Source organism: Eurypyga helias, unplaced genomic scaffold, assembly GCF_000690775.1.
Source record: "Eurypyga helias isolate BGI_N326 unplaced genomic scaffold, ASM69077v1 scaffold29180, whole genome shotgun sequence".
NCBI classification, from domain to species: Eukaryota; Metazoa; Chordata; class Aves; order Eurypygiformes; family Eurypygidae; genus Eurypyga; species Eurypyga helias.
The window spans coordinates 1-15933 of NW_010228486.1; the positions used below are offsets into that span (position 1 = coordinate 1).

General features: G+C 45.4%; 1 protein-coding gene across 1 annotated transcript; it reads left to right on the forward strand.

Annotated features, from left to right (window-relative positions):
• The first annotated feature begins 604 nt into the window (after positions 1-604).
• ALG8 (ALG8, alpha-1,3-glucosyltransferase) lies at positions 605-14676 on the forward strand. Its single transcript, XM_010159354.1, has 12 exons — positions 605-679; positions 2205-2398; positions 4129-4238; positions 5262-5329; positions 5885-6011; positions 6690-6793; positions 6908-7028; positions 7811-7950; positions 8765-8904; positions 10792-10889; positions 12467-12539; positions 14445-14676. Exons 2-12 carry the CDS (start codon positions 2295-2297, stop codon positions 14674-14676), a joined length of 1317 nt encoding a protein of 438 aa, XP_010157656.1. The 5' UTR covers positions 605-679; positions 2205-2294.
• Positions 14677-15933: the final 1257 nt, after the last annotated feature.

Genomic DNA, 15933 nt, shown 5'->3' on the forward strand with positions numbered 1-15933 from the left:
GCGCGGTACGGCATGTTAGCCCCTTCCGGGGCCGTGGTTGGCTCCTCTGCCCCTTGGGATGGGCATAGGGACCGGCGTGGTGCCGCGGTTCCTGAGGGGCCCGATATCCCGAAGGCCTTATTCCCGTCGGGTTCTTGGCGGGAGCGGGGCGTCGTGGATAGTGTGGCCTCCTCATCCTCTCGGCGGTGTGAAATAGCTTCGCTTTTACGTTTGAAGCGCTTACAGCCCGTTTCGGCTCTATGTTTTTCAGGAGAGCCTTTCAATGTGCTGAAGCATTCATACTTTTTAATTTTAAAAGATACTGTAGCTTTTTTCTCTCAGGAAAAAAAAAAAATTACTGTTTAAAAATAGTTTAGAATATGGAATTTCATCATTAATTGTCAGAAAAGGCTGAGCTATAAACAACTCTTCTCCTGTAGGCATCTGTATATGTCCTTGAGACCAGGTTTATGCAGCATCTTTGTTAAAATTGGAGTGACTTGATCCAGCTCTTGCCCTGGGCCTGGTCAGTGTAGTCTTCCTTTTTATCTAACTGTGGTGATGTGCTCTGTGGTGTTTCTTCTTTAAGTGCGTGTGACTCTTAACATAAGCTTTCTGTAGTTATTCCACAGATTTTGAAGTACATAGGAATTGGCTTGCCATCACTCACAACTTACCCCTTTCTCAGTGGTACTATGAAGTAAGTATGTGGGGTTTTTTTTTATTTTTTAGCTGTGTATAATTTATAGGCATATTGGGTATGTCAGCCTAGGTGAATGCTGGAGGAGAAAGCCTTTTATTTGGATACTGATGGTTGGCAGCTGTAATGCAGTGGTACAAAAAACATGCTAATCACAATTTTTTGTTCTTGTGTAGTATTTAGCTCAAAAGTGAGAACTGTGTGGGGAAGCTGCTAGTACTTAGGTAGGTGCAATGGAAAAGACAGTACAGGCACATGGGTTATTAGAAAGGCTGTGTAACATGGGCTCAAGTTGCATGGTAGTCTTAAATTCACAGAATCACAGGATGGTTTAGGTTGGAAGGGACCTTAAAGACCATCTAGTTCCAACCCCCTGCCCTGGGCAGGGACACCTTCCACTAGACCAGGTTGCTGCAAGCCTCATCCAGCCTGGCCTTGGACACTTCCAGGGATGGGGCATCCAGAGGTCTCTGGGCAACATGTTCCAGTACCTCCCCCCCCTCTCCGTGAAGAATTTCTTCCTGATACCTAATCTAACCCTCCCCGCTTTCAATTTAAACCCGTTACCCCTTGTCCTGTCACTCCCTGCCCTTATAAAAAGTCCTCCCCAGCTTCCTTGTAGGCCCCTTCAAGTACTGGAAAGCTGCTATAAGGTCTCCCTGGAGCCTCCTCTTCTCCAGGCTGAACAAGCCCAATTCTCACAGCCTTTCCCCATGGCAGAGGTGCTCCAGCCCTCTGATCATCTTTGTGGCCTCCTCTGGACTCGCTCCAACCAGTGTATATCTGATGTTGAGGGCTCCACAGCTGAACGCAGCACTCCAGGTGGGGTCTCACCAGAGCAGAGAACAGGGGCAGAATCCCCTCCCTCGACCTGCTGGCCACACTTCTCTGGATACAGCCCAGGATACGGTTGGCCTTCTGGGCTGCCAGCGCACACGGCCGGCTCATGTTCAGCTTTTTCATGCCCCAGTTCTCCCAAATCCTTCTCCTCAAGGCTGCTGAGCAGCAGCTCTCTTTGCTCTTGTCGTTAACGATACACAGTTATCACGATAAAGAATGAATCACATGAATGGCTATATAAATTATATGTACCCATCTTCAAGGCCAGGCTGGATGAGGCTTTGAGGAACCCGGGCTAGGGGGAGGGGGGGCAGGCCCAGCCATGGCAGGGGGGGCAGAACTAGATGGTCTGTAAGGTGCCTTCCAACCCAAACCATTCTATGATTCTATAAATTGTGAATTCAATTGCTGTATTAAAATTTTGAGCCTCTGCTGGTGTGCTACTAGCACGCATGAATTTTAATCTAGGTTAATCACCTTTAAGTTCATGATAGACTCAGCCCACACAATTAGGTTTTAATTTATTTCACAGTATCTCCTGCAGGTCTGGGATAAATACCGTAGTCTCTAGTACTCTCCCACATAAGCACCTGGGAACTGTGTCTCCAGAGTAAATTATTTCTGTGAGTCAGAACTTTGAAAAGCTGATCCAGTGCTGTAGAACATAATGTCACTTTGTCTTTAGGCAACTTCGGAATGGACCCTGGATTATCCACCTTTTTTTGCTTGGTTTGAATATGCGCTTTCACACATTGCCAAGTACTTCGATCCCAAGATGTTGGTTATCGAAAACCTGAATTACACCAGTCGTGCAACCGTCTTCTTCCAAAGATTTTCTGTCATCTTTACAGATATCCTTTTCATATATGCCGTTCGTGAGTAAGTCTTAATGTTATAATTTTAGGGACCATGGGCAGTCACTAATACATGGACTTTTTCTACAGCAACAGCAAATAATTATTTGTATAAATAAGCCTGTAAAAGCATGGAAATATCAAAGATGCTTTAACCTGTTCAAGGTGAAATTTGGTAAGCATGAGAGAACCTTTTGGTGTTCTTGGAGATGCTGTACGTGCGGACCAATTGGTACACGTTGAGACATTAGCCACTGTATTACGTGTTGTCGGTGCGGTGTTTATGTCACTGGGTTCATTTTGTAGGAGTTGCAGGACAGCTTGAGTGCACCCAACTGTTTTTGTCCTACTACTTTTCTTATTAATTTATTTTTCTAGAGTAGAAACGTAAAGCGAACTTGTGACAAAATGCCAGTGTCACCGAAGATGTTAAGCCTTAGAATCTTAGTTTGGGTTGGAAGGGACCTTAAAGACCATCAAGTCCCACCCCCCCTGCCATGGGCAGGGACACCTTCCACTAGACCAGGTTGCTCCAAGCCTCATCCCGCCTGGCCTTGGACACTTCCAGGGATGGGGCATCCACAGCTTCTCTGGGCAACCTGTCCCAGTGCCTCCCAACCCTCTCTGGGAAGAATTTCTTCCTAATATCTAATCTAATCCTCCACACTTCCAATTTAAACCCGTTACTCCTTGTCCTGTCACTACAGGCCCTTGTAAAAAGTCCCCCCCAGCTTCCTTGTAGCCCCTTCAGGTACTGGAAGGCTGCCGTAAGGTCTCCCTGAGCCTTCTCTTCTCCAGGCTGAACAAGCCCAACTCTCTCAGCCTGTCCCCAGAGCAGAGGTGCTCCAGCCCTCGGAGCATCTTCGTGGCCTCCTCTGGACTCGCTCCAACTGGTCTATATCCTTCTGATGTTGTGGGCTCCAGTCACCCCAGTGTTTTTGATATTGATGATAAACTGATTATTCCTAGGCTACTTTAACAGTATTAAGATTGTATGTGTGCCCTGACTTTGTGAAGGAGAAATGTTTATCTTGCACCTGAAGAGTAAAGAGGAAGAGAGGTTTTGAGAATTGTGTTTTCTACCTTGACCTGTAACGGTCTTGCCTCATTTTATTCTATCTGCTCAAAATCGGGGTGGAATGTTCTCTGTCGCACTGGAGAACTACCTAACTCCTTTATTTACTTTATTTGAAGCGAGCTAGCTTGCTTTGTGACTTTTTTCCTTCTGTTGTTGTGACTCAGATGTGGGAATGAGCTGTCTTTCTTAAGAAGGCTCTACTGGTAGTATTTCAACACAAATCACCCACAACTCTTTAATCTGATCTAACCTTACCTTCAAAAATAATACGGACCATATGGCTTTGCACTGAGAAGTAGCAAGATATTTTTAACCAAGAGAAATAGCTTATAATACTGGAGGGAGCCAGGAAGGGGTTAATGTCCAACAGAGAATCCTAAGTTGCCTCCAGATGTAGAAGTACGTTGCTCACTCATGAGAAGCTGATAGCAAACAGGTTATAGCAACCGTATAGTTATTGCTGAATGTGGGACTCAAACCTGAGTCTAAATTACTTCACCACGTGGAACATACTGCAGCTCCATTTTGGATAAATTTTATTCATGACACTTTTCTTGACGAATTCAGCAGCCTAACAAGACAGCTATCTTCAGGCTAAGTGCAGTTCTCCACTCTTGGAAGCAACGATGTCTTTGGCTGTTTCAATTAAGGCTTCTGTTTCTTCTGCTCTTGTTCAGATGCTGCAGGTGTGTAAATGGGAAACGAGCTGCCAAGGATATCCTGGAGAAACCAACATTTATTCTTGCTGTTCTGCTCCTGTGGAATTTTGGGTTGTTGATTGTGGATCGTATCCTTTCGAACCCTTGCGGGTTGCTTGTGGGTTTTTAATCTGTTATGGGGTGCGGTACAAACTTACAAATATTAAGACCACAGCAAGTTACACTACTGGGTTTTTTTGTTGGGGTTAGTTGAATAACTTCATGTTTTCGTTAGAACTGTTATTTGGCAAAACTGAAGTTGTTCGGTTTTTGGGTCTGATTTGTAGGAACTGCGGGAGGAGCAGTCTGGCAGCAACATGCCTGTTCTGCTGGCTGCTCCCCCTCCGCCTGCCTACAGAAGCATTAGCAGAGCCTCTGTTTCTCTGCTGTGGTTCTAACTTTGTCCCATGGCAAGGAAGAATATTAGAGGTGCTTTATGTTCATAGAATCACAGAATGGCTTGGGTTGGAAGGGACCTTAAAGACCATCTAGTTCCAACCCCCCTGCCATGGACAGGGACACCTTCCACTAGACCAGGTTGCTCCAAGCCTCATCCAGCCTGGCCTTGAACACTCCCAGGGATGGGGCATCCACACCTTCTCTGAGCAGGCTGTATTCAACTGGTTAATGTTACATGAGAATTATACACTCTTTAAAACCCCTTGTGCTCAAAACACCTCTGGAAAGTCCAATTATTGTGAGTTAGTCTTGCCAGAATGTGGGGAAAACAGTAATGCTTTTGAGGAAGGACTAGTTTTGTCCATCCCAGTCCCTGTCTAAGTTGCCTGCTTACAAGTGGTAAGGTGTGTAGCTCCTTAAAAAGTGGTGAAATAACCTTTTCTTTGTTGTGGCTTATATCATAAGCTGCATGATACATACGTGGTCAGATTGTCATGCTTCGTTTCATCAAACTAATGTCCTAGTATTAGCAGATTTTGTGCCTGTGCTTACAGGTATGGTTAAGTAATGACTTTGTGTCTATGTAGACCGGATTTAAGGTCGCTTTCTTAATTTAAGTTCCACAATTTTATTGTTCTTAAGTTTGAGTCTTACCCAGAAAACTGTCACTAGTACAGAAAGCTTGTTTTATTGCTTTCTTGACTCAAGTTCAGATATTCACTTTCAGTACAATGGCTTTCTATTTGGACTGATGCTTCTTTCTGTTGCCCGCCTATGTCAGGTAAACTTGAGTGGCTCTTTCCCACTGTCGCCATGTGTATTTTAGGTGCATTAATTACCCTCAGTGTGAGCTGCCCAATGAAGTGCTTGAGAGTGGCTGGAAGTTGATGCGCTAAGCTGGATGTCTAATTACTTGTCTAATTAATTCTTGAGTCTTGGGGGGCGGAGGAGCACTTAACTCTCTGTAATTGCTACCTGATGCTGCAGCATTGCAGCTCCCTGTGAGAAAGCTGAATTCTGTGTTATACCTGAGCAGCGTGGTGGGGTTTCCTGCCACATTCTTCCAAGTCACCAGTCCTTAGAAAACAAACATACCTCTGAAGCTGCGGGGGGGTGAGGCCTATCCCAGATTTCCAAGTATCATGTGACAATATAGTCACCTTCTCCATACCCATTGTGCTTGACACTACTGAGTTTGTAATTTGAAGTAAATATGCTGGGCTTTATGCCTATGATAAAGGTCCTGTCACCTTTAGGAGTGCAACAGAGGATGAATAAAAGTTAGTACAAAGGGGAAAAAAAAAGTAGAAAAGCTTGGCTTTTGTTTCTTTTCTAGAAAAGATACTTGGAGGGCGCTCTTCTTTTTGCTGTTCTTCTGCATTTCAAACACATCTACATATACGTGGCCCCAGCGTATGGCATTTATTTATTACGATCCTATTGTTTTACTGCAAATAATGCAGGTAAGAGAGGGTTTTTCTCACTTCCTTTTGGGCGATTGTGTTAATTAGCTGGAACCTGGGGAAGTCTCAAACCATGCAGGTATCATCACAGTGAGAGGGCTGTGGGTAAACCAGAAATTCTGCATCGACATCAGGGTCGGAAAGATCTTTGAAATGTATTTATGTATGTAAAATTCATGTTTCTAGGGAGTTTTTTATTAAGAAAAAAAGAACACGAGTGAACTGCAGATGGTGATTTGAAGCCATAAGAATTATTCTGGATATAAAACAGTGAGATAGTATCGGAAGCTATTTCAAAGGCCTTCTTTGAGTTTCTTTCCACTTCTTAGCACTTTTGATACGCCTCACATTAACAGAGAAGACGCTTCTTGAAAGAGAAAATACTGGAAGTTTGTATAACGGAGGAGCTGCAAAGTGGAAGAAGTAAATGGAAACTAACTGTTGCAGGAAGCAACCGCATGTGTTGCCATCAAAGGCTTTCTGTTTGTTAGACAGGTGCTAGCAATTCATTTAGTATGGACTGTTTTCACAGAATCATGGAATGGTTTTGGTTGGAAGGGACCTTAAAGATCATCTAGTTCCAACCCCCCTGCCATGGGCAGGGACACCTTCCACTAGACCAGGTTTTGTTTCCCTCTCCACTTGCAACAGTAACTCTTCATAATCTGATTCTTGTAGATGGATCCCTGAAGTGGAGAAGCTTCAGCTTGCTTCACGTGACTCTTCTGGGGTTGATTGTTTGCCTTGTTTCTGCTCTTTCACTGGGCCCCTTCATAGTATTGGTAATAACCTCTTTTTCACCTGTTTTCTCCCCTGAGCCATTAGAAAACTGTGTTATAAAAATATAAACCATCTCTCACCTAAAGAGACTGTTTCTTCTGTTTTGTTTTCTGTAGGGACAGCTGCCTCAAGTCATTTCACGGCTCTTTCCTTTCAGGCGAGGCCTCTGCCATGCCTATTGGGCCCCAAACTTCTGGGCTCTGTACAACGCTATGGATAAAGCACTAACAATTTTTGGTACAGTATGCTAATCTTACTATGTGGTGCCTGAATGCAAATAGAACTCTCTGGATTTTAGTCTTCCTTCCCAATTGGAAATGCAAGTAGTACCAGCTGTGGAGCCCTCAACATCAGAAGGATACAGACTGGTTGGAGCGAGGCCAGAGGAGGCCACGAAGATGCTCAGAGGGCTGGAGCCCCTCTGCTATGGGGACAGGCTGAGAGAGTTGGGCTTGTTCAGCCTGGAGAAGAGAAGGCTCCGGGGAGACCTTATTGCAGCCTTCAGTGCCTGTAGGGGGCTACAAGGAAGCTGGGGGGTACTTTTTGCAAGGGCCTGTAGTGACAGGACAAGGGGGAATGGGTTTAAATTGAAAGCGGGAAGGTTTAGATTGGATATTGGGGAGAAGTTCTTCCTGGAGAGGGTGGGGAGGCACTGGAACAGGTTGCCCAGAGAAGCTGTGGATACCCCATCCCTGGAAGTGCTCCAGGCCAGGCTGGCTGAGGCTTGGAGCAACTTGGTCTAGTGGAAGGGGTCCCTGCCCATGGCAGGGTGTGGGACTGGATGGGCTTTTAAGGTCCCTTCCAACCCAAACCAGTCTGTGATTCTATGATTCTATTACCTTGAATCGTCTATTGTCTACATAATCCAGGGCATTTCCAGCAGTAGGTCAGGAATCAATCCTTCCTCTCTGCTATCCATTAAAAAACAAAAGACTTAGCCATGTACTTAGTGCAGCTACTTCATTTTTTTCATTAACATTTACCAGTTTGTGCTTTTTTTTTTATGGTTGTTTTTCTAGGTTTAAAGTGTAACTTTCTTGATCCCACAAAAATTGCTAAAGCCTCAATGACAGGAGGGCTGGTTCAAGAATTTCAGCATACTGTCCTCCCTTCTGTGACTCCACTGGCAACACTAATCTGTACTTTCATAGCAATATTGGTAAGAAAAAACAATAATTTTTGGAAACTTGATGTGTTTTTGTCCCCTGAGGATTTTATTTGACATGCACTTCACATGAGTTTTAATTCCAGGGCATTTATTTCTTTAAAATAAAACATAATAAAAACACTTATTGGGATAAATGTGGAATTAAATACCTTTCTGGATACACAGTATTACTTGTATGGCTAAAATTATGGCCCCGGTCATCTGTAGGATGGTTAAAAGATTGTTAAAAGCAATCTTGGAGCAAAACCACTCTGCATGATGAGCTAGAAGTAACCTTTTATGGTAGAAGGTAATTGAACTAGGATGTGAGTAGATTCTCGTGGAGCTGTTGAGGCAGCTTACGGTGTTCCTAACACCACGAGCTACGGGTAAGCGTAATGTTCTTCACGTGACAAGCAAACAATTGACGGCTCAGTATGTAACTACCTGGATACAGAGTCTTTTTCACCCTCTGAGCTACTAGCCTTTAACTGGAACTCTTTGTTTCAACATCTTTATGTAGTAATGTTGATAAAATGAGTTTAGTGGCGTAGATTCAAAGACAGTTCTTGCAACACAAATAGCAGGGAGCTGGCTGTAGTCTTTCAATCTGCATTCCCCTCCTCTTACATTCATGAAATCCTTAAGGCTGTAATCGTACATCCAAATAGATAAGGTTCCTCTAGTGCTGTGTAATGCTTGTGCCACAGGCACAACCTGGGTGCAACGGTGTTTATTAAGACTGGAACAATCTCATTGGACAATGGCTTGTGTTCAGGATTACCAGAATTTTCACTGAAGTCCTGTTTTTGCCTGTTGTTTCTAGCCCTCTGTTTTCTGTCTTTGGTTTAAACCTCAAGGGCCCAGAGGCTTTCTTCAGTGCCTTGTTCTATGTGCGTTGAGCTCCTTCATGTTTGGCTGGCACGTGCATGAAAAAGCAATACTCCTGGCTATTCTGCCTTTAAGGTAAGGGATTTTTTGTATGTGGTAGTTGGCCAGACTGAACCTGCAGCCACTTGCTGAGGATTCCTCATCGAGGTTCACTTCATTTTGAGTATATTTAGACTAGATAACAGGAAGAAGTTCTTCCCGGAGAGGGTGGGGAGGCATTGGCACAGGTTGCGCAGAGAAGCTATGGATGCCCCATCCCTGGAAGTGTCCAAGGCCAGGCTGGATGAGGCTTGGAGCAAGCTGGTCTAGTGGAAGGTGTCCGTGGCAGGAGGGTGGGACTCGAAGGGCTTTAAGGTCCCTTCCAACCCAAACTATTCTGTGATTATGTATATTTGGGAGAAAATGCCTTAAGCTGTAAAGTTTTAGGGCACTTCAAGTACATTAATTTCAGGCACAATAAAATGTGGCTGCCTGAGCAGTAAACAGTCAAATGTGCTGATGCTGGTGTAGCGTACGTAGGCAACTGGTGTGGTGCTAAACAAACAGTATCTTCTATGACATGCTGATGCTGCTTTATACTTTACAACAGCTTTCCTTGACGGAAGCTTTGAGTAGAGCTTTGTTGGTAGCCTATTCCCGTGTCGGCTCTGTGGGACACAGTGAAGCTTTGTGTTGATTTTCAGATGATCAGAAGAACAGAAGCGTATGGTGTTGGGGTGATGATCAGTTTAGGAATCCAACACGCAGGCCTTCCCGCTACATACTCTCTTGTCTCTGTGAATGCTGAGTTGTATTAAGATATGCAGTATGCAGAAAATGTCTGTGTGTTGATTTGAATGCTTGATTGCTGTTGGAATAATGAAGAAAAAACAAAACTAAAACCCAAACACCACAAAAACACAACGCAAACAATGCTTATGAAAGAATGAGGTTCAGACTTCAGGCTGTATGCAGACCCATGGCTCTTAAAAGTTAACTCCTTTAACTTCCCCTTGAAGCCTTTTCTTAGCGACACCGTGGGAGCAGGCTTGAAAAACGTTTCGCTCGTGACATGGTGGAGGAAAGCAGGCTGATTTCTTAGGGTCTTTTTGTTTCTCTCCCTGTTGTTATCCCATTTACGCGGTACTTCCATTGCACCCAAAAAGCCTATTTGTTGCATGTCTTGTGGCTTTGCCTTTTGAAGAGACAAAATAATTGGCTTGCCTGGCTGGACACATTTGACATTGCAGTCATACTCGCGTTTGGCATGCATGTGTAGTTGACGGAGTTAGTTTTCTCTCCAAACAGTGAAGTTTAGAGCTCTAATGTGGCAGGGACAACAGTAAAAATACTGTAGTCCTTTAGCTGGTAGCTCAAGGCTTAGCGAGTGCCACAGTTCATACATACAATGCTAGGTAGGTCCCTCAGGAGCCAAGTGGGGAAAGGGACGCTCCGCAGTACACGGGAGGACGAGCAGCACGTGGATCCTACCAAAAGGGCTTAGTGCCCACTTTGCATAGAAGGGAGGCTGCAGGTCATCTGCCTGACCAGTGTTGCTCCAAACTGCATCTTCCTGTTTGCAGATCTAGTGATGTTTAAATTCTGGAAGTGGGAATTGGGGGAGGGAGATAATTAACGCTGGAAATAAACAAAAGGAAGGAGGACAAAGTAGGGATGATGTTGGCAGCCAGCTGGCAAAGGGGAAAGACCATTTGTAGGAAACTCCAGGCCTTGCTGATGTTTGTGTTCAGTGGGGGTGTGGTTTTCTGGGAAGGGCTTTCCTGGCTAGTTTTTCTCCTGCATTTTTATCTCCGAGGCCACATGGTTTGGAAGTAGGAGACTTCATCACCCGTCCATTGCTTGGAGGGGCTGGGGTATTAGGGAACTTTGACCCATTCTTCAGTCCCTTGTGAACTGTGTAATGTTTCGCTGAAAGTTTCTTTGCTAAAAGACAAAAGCATAACAAATTCCTGTCATTTTTAGCTTGTTGTCTGTTCAGAGAGCAAAGGATGCTGGCATCTACTTGATTCTGACAACCACAGGGCACTTCTCCCTTTTTCCATTGTTGTTCACGCCACCAGGTAAAAGTGTGTTCCTTCTTGCTGTGTTTTCATCTTACTGCTTTGGGGTGTTTTTTTTTCCAGAGGTGACGTGCAGATAATGGCTTTGGATTATTTCATGTGTAGGTTGAAAGTTGCAGGAGGCTGTATGTTAGCCTGTTTCCATACATACAGACTCTCCAAGTTGTGAAGAGACACGTTGATTTTAAAAAAGCTGTGGAAGAGCCGTAGGCTTTAAGTTGAAAGAGGGATGGGAAACAGTCATAGTTGATACTTGTTATCCCTCGTTCTGCAGAGTTCTAGAAAATTACCCCTGTCTAACAACCATGTGAAGCAAAAGTGATAAAGGCAGTTGGAAACCATAAACCTGACAGGCTGTTTTCTAGTTGATTACTACTTCAGGCTCTCAGCAAAGTGCTTAAACCGAAAACACTCATGTGGCAGCATCAGTTACATCAGTATGTGTCGGGCCAGACTTGTCCGTGTGACCAATAGCTGTTCCTTCCTCCCTCTCCTTTTCCTTCACTTAAATCATAGACCATCATAGCTACAACAACACTCTAACCCTGTGTTGTTTGTTATCCTTTTGGGAGAGTTCAAATCCAGACATTCGCTGTCTTGGTGTGATGATCAACTGGTTGGAGCGAGTCCAGAGGAGGCCACGAAGATGCTCAGAGGGCTGGAGCCCCTCTGCTGTGGGGATAGATGAGAGAGTTGGAGGTGTTCAGCCTGGAGAAGAGAAGGCTCGGGGCAGGCCTTACAGCATCTTCCAGTGCCTGGAGGGGCTACAAGGAAGCTGGGGGGGACTTTGTCTAAGGGTCTGTAGTGACAGGACAAGGGGTAATGAGTTTAAACTGAAAGAGGGAGATTGAGATGGGACATCAGGAAGAAATTCTTCCCGCAGCGGGTCGGGAGGCACTGGGACAGGTTGCCCAGAGAAGCTGTGGATGCCCCATCCCTGGGAGTGTCCAAGGCCAGGCTGGATGAGGCTTGGAGCAACCTGGTCTAGTGGAAGGTGTCCCTGCCCATGGCAGGGGGTGGGACTGGACTTTAAGGTCCCTTCCAACCCAAACCAAGCTGTGAATCTTATTTGCAGAAGTGAAACTGCTGCCTTGAGAAGACAGAAACTTCCTCTGCCTTCTTTATTACTAAACTTTTATCTGCCACACAACCTAGAAGTAGATAGCATTAACAGAACTGGGTGATCTTTAAGGTCCCTCCCCACCCAAACCATTCTATGATTTGGCTGTCACGATTATGCGTTAAGCTTCCCAACCCACTAATTTCTGATTTTTTTTTTTAAATAGGAAAATCTTACTTGCAATGCAATTATATTGTAATCACAATTGGTGTGTTCACTATGTTTGTAAATAATTATGTGTATTGCAGATGCTCAGCATTTGCTTTATTAGTAAATCTATTACTAAATTTATTACTAATATCAATGCTTATTTTTAGGTGTCCTCTATTTGGAGAAAATAATTAAGTTGGGCAATGCAGGTGTGGCTAGTAGGATTTAAAGATATTGCAACATACAGAAAAACCTTTTGCCATATAATTAATTTGAAATTAAACTTTTTATGTTCCTTGTATTTCAGAACTTCCAATTAAGGTACTGCTTATGCTGCTGTTCACTGTTTATAGCTTCTCTTCACTGAAATCACTATTCAGGTAACTAAAGCTTGTTTGCAGAGCCGAGAACAAAACCAGTTCCCCTGTCACTGGGAACAGTGGTGCCATAAGAGGCAAACGGTGCAGAAAACTGATGCTGAAGTGCCAAATTGAAGTGTTACTCGTCAAAAGATGCTGCTGCCTCTGCTTTTGGGAGGCAAGGCTCAAACTGGGATTAGCAGAGCACATCCTTGTGACAACAACGCAGCTGGTCCCAGCAGGCTGTGAATCCCCACCTGCTTGATGTTCTGTTAGAGCACGAAGCTGCAGCGTTGCAGCCTGGGAGGATTTGGTTCAGTACTGGAGCATTTGCTGCAGCGTGTTACCTAGAGGCTGTTTACCTGCGGTAGCAGTTTCGAATGCTGCTGTGGGTTTTTTGCAGTGGTCTTTAGTACTTTCACGTGGGGAAGGGGCAGGTTATAAATGATGTACATTTACAAGCTGTAATTCATTAACAACTCTACCAGTGTTTGGTTCTCAGAACGTGTCATTGCCCAAATCATCCTGTAATTTTACAGGCCACTGACGTCTTACCCACTTAACTAAAGACAGTGCTTATCCTTATAACCCCTGTAGTCTCCATTTCTCTATTTCCCAAACTTTTCATGGCAAAGCCAAGCCGTAATAATGTTAGGAATGCTATAAACCTGTATTCCTTGCCTCAGTCGCCTGATTTTTGGGACAATCCTCTTTCACCCAGACTGCCTTTTTTTTCCCCCTTAGTGTTCCAGAATTCACTCATTCTGTCTCAGGAGCTCTAACTAAAAATCTCTCTCAGAGCTTACTTTCTGTCTAGAGATGGAGCTTTTGCAACTTCCTTGTTCCCAGCTTTCCAAAACACATTAGTCCCAGAAGAACACGAATTCCCTTGTAAACTACCTACAGTCAAAACCCTACCACCAGTGTCCTTTGCAAGAGACTGGCTCATCAGGCATCCTACGGACAGCTTGGGGGCAGAGGTTGAGCTAAATGTGATGTATCCAGTCTTTGGGTGTAGAACAGCTTCCATGGATTTGGACGTGTGTATGAAGGTCTCCGTTTGGTTGTTCACTGGAATGACGTGAGGCAAAGCAGAGCAGCTGCTGGGAATTCTGCTTTGATTCCAGGGCATCTTGGAACTTGGTGTGAAAACCCTGTGATAAGGAAGTTAGCTGTACTGTTATCCTGTGTTTTCCTACTGAAACTCTCTTAAATTGTCATTTAAAGCCTTATTGTGAACCAATGGGGGATATAGACACTGTGTCCAGTTCTGGGGCCCCCCAACATCAGAAGGACAATTTAAAGCACAATAATGTGAACCAATGGGGGATATAGACACTGTGTCCAGTTCTGGGGCCCCCCAACATCAGAAGGACACAGACCTGTTGGAGTGAGTCCAGAGGAGGCCATGGAGATGCTCCAAGGGCTGGAGCACCTCTGCTATGGGGACAGGCTGGGAGAGTGGGGCTTGTTCAGCCTGGAGAAGAGAAGGCTCCGGGGGGACCTTATAGCACCTTCCAGTACCTGAAGGGGCTACAAGGAAGCTGGGGGGGACTTTTTACAAGGGCCTGTAGTGACAGGACAAGGGGTAATGGGTTTAAATTGAAAGAGTGGAGCTTGGGATTGGACATCAGGAAGAAATTCTTCCTGGAGAGGGGGTGAAGCGCTGGGACAGGTTGCCCAGAGATGCTGTGGATGCCCCATCCCTGGAAGTGTCCAAGGCCAGGCTGGATGAGGCTTGGAGCAACCTGGTCTAGTGGAAGGTGTCCCTGCCCATGGCAGGGGGTTGAAACTGGATGGTCTTTAAGGTCCCTTCCAACCCAAACCAGTCTGTGATGCTCTGGACTGGTCACCAGTGAGATCTGACTAAAGATACTCTGTTAACAACATATTTTAACACTATCTTTGTTTTAATTCCTCTGACAGGAGAGAGAGGCCTCTCCTTAACTGGCTTGAAACAATCTACCTCATCCAACTAGTGCCTTTGGAAATCTTCTGTGAAATCATATTTCCTCTGACCCCCTGGAAACAGCACTTCCCTTTTGTCCCTCTCTTGCTGACCTCGGTGTACTGCGCCCTGGGCATCGCCTACGCTTGGCTGAAGCTCTACGTCTCCGTCTTGACTGAGCGCGGCTCTGTTAGACAAAAGGCCGAGTAAAGCCGCGGGCTCGGGCCCAGCCCCAGTTTTGAGGGGATCATCCGCCACTGTGAGGGGTTGTCGTTGGGATGTACAACTCAATCGAATACGGCGTGTGTACGGTCGCCGCGAGGGGAGTTTCTCTTCCAATGCTTCTCTACTGCCCGATGAGGATACCTCTGGTGAGTGGCACTTGCCGTGGATAAACTGTGGAGCTTAGGGTCCAGCCTTCTGTCCCAAGGAAAACCTGCCCAGCTTTCCCCCTTACTCTTTGTATTTGAATAAAAGTCACTGTGGCCAATTACAAGGGATCATGGCTGCGTAGGAGAGAGCGTTGTTGCTGCGTTCCGTGGATTAAAATCTTGTTGTTTTGGGTTTGAGCTTTTCTAGTGTGTCTTTATTGCATTCCTAAGCCCTACGTTTTGGGGGGACACCCCTACAAGTAAGGATGTAGCGTCTGGCTGGCAACTTGCCCTGAGGTGCTTTGTGAACCTCTTCGGCACCTGAATCTCGAGCTTTCAATTAGTTGCTCAATTTGTCCACGTCCCTTTGATCTCCTTCGTTCACAGAGTCTGTGCAAAGGAGTTTTAATATTCCCCCGATCATTTTGTAGGGCAGCTTTCCTCACATTCGGTAGTGTTTTAGTGCCGTTAAACGAATCAGATAACGCGGTTGGATAATTGTGCTTTGCAATTAGTGTGAAACTGCAACTATGGCCAAAGAGTGAGTGTCCCCAGTTCCTCTGCTGACCTGGAACGCCTGCTCCAGGTTTATCATGTTCTCCCTTGGCAAAATCAAAAACCTCAAAGATAAGTTACCTACAGCTTCATCGCTGCTCATTTTTTAAACCCTGTGAAACCATCCTAAAAGACCGTGCTCTAAAATCATCCAGCCTGGCCTTGAACACTTCCAGGGATGGGGCATCCACAGCTTCTCTGGGCAACCTGTGCCAGTGCTTCACCACCCTCTGTGGGAAAAATTTCTTCCTGATGTCCAATCTCAATCTTCCTCCTTTCAACTTAAACCCATTACCCCTTGTCCTGTCACTCCCTGCCCTTGGAAAAAGTCCCCCCCAGCTTTCTTGTAGCACCCCCAGGCACTGGAAGGTGCTCTAAGGTCTCCCCGGAGTCTTCTCTTCTCCAGGCTGAACACCCCCAACTCTCACCTGTCCCCACAACAGAGGGGCTCCAGCCCTCGGAGCATCTTTGTGGCCTCTTCTGGACTCACTCCAACCGGTTGACATCCTCTGCTGTTGGGAGTCCCAGAACTGGACACAGA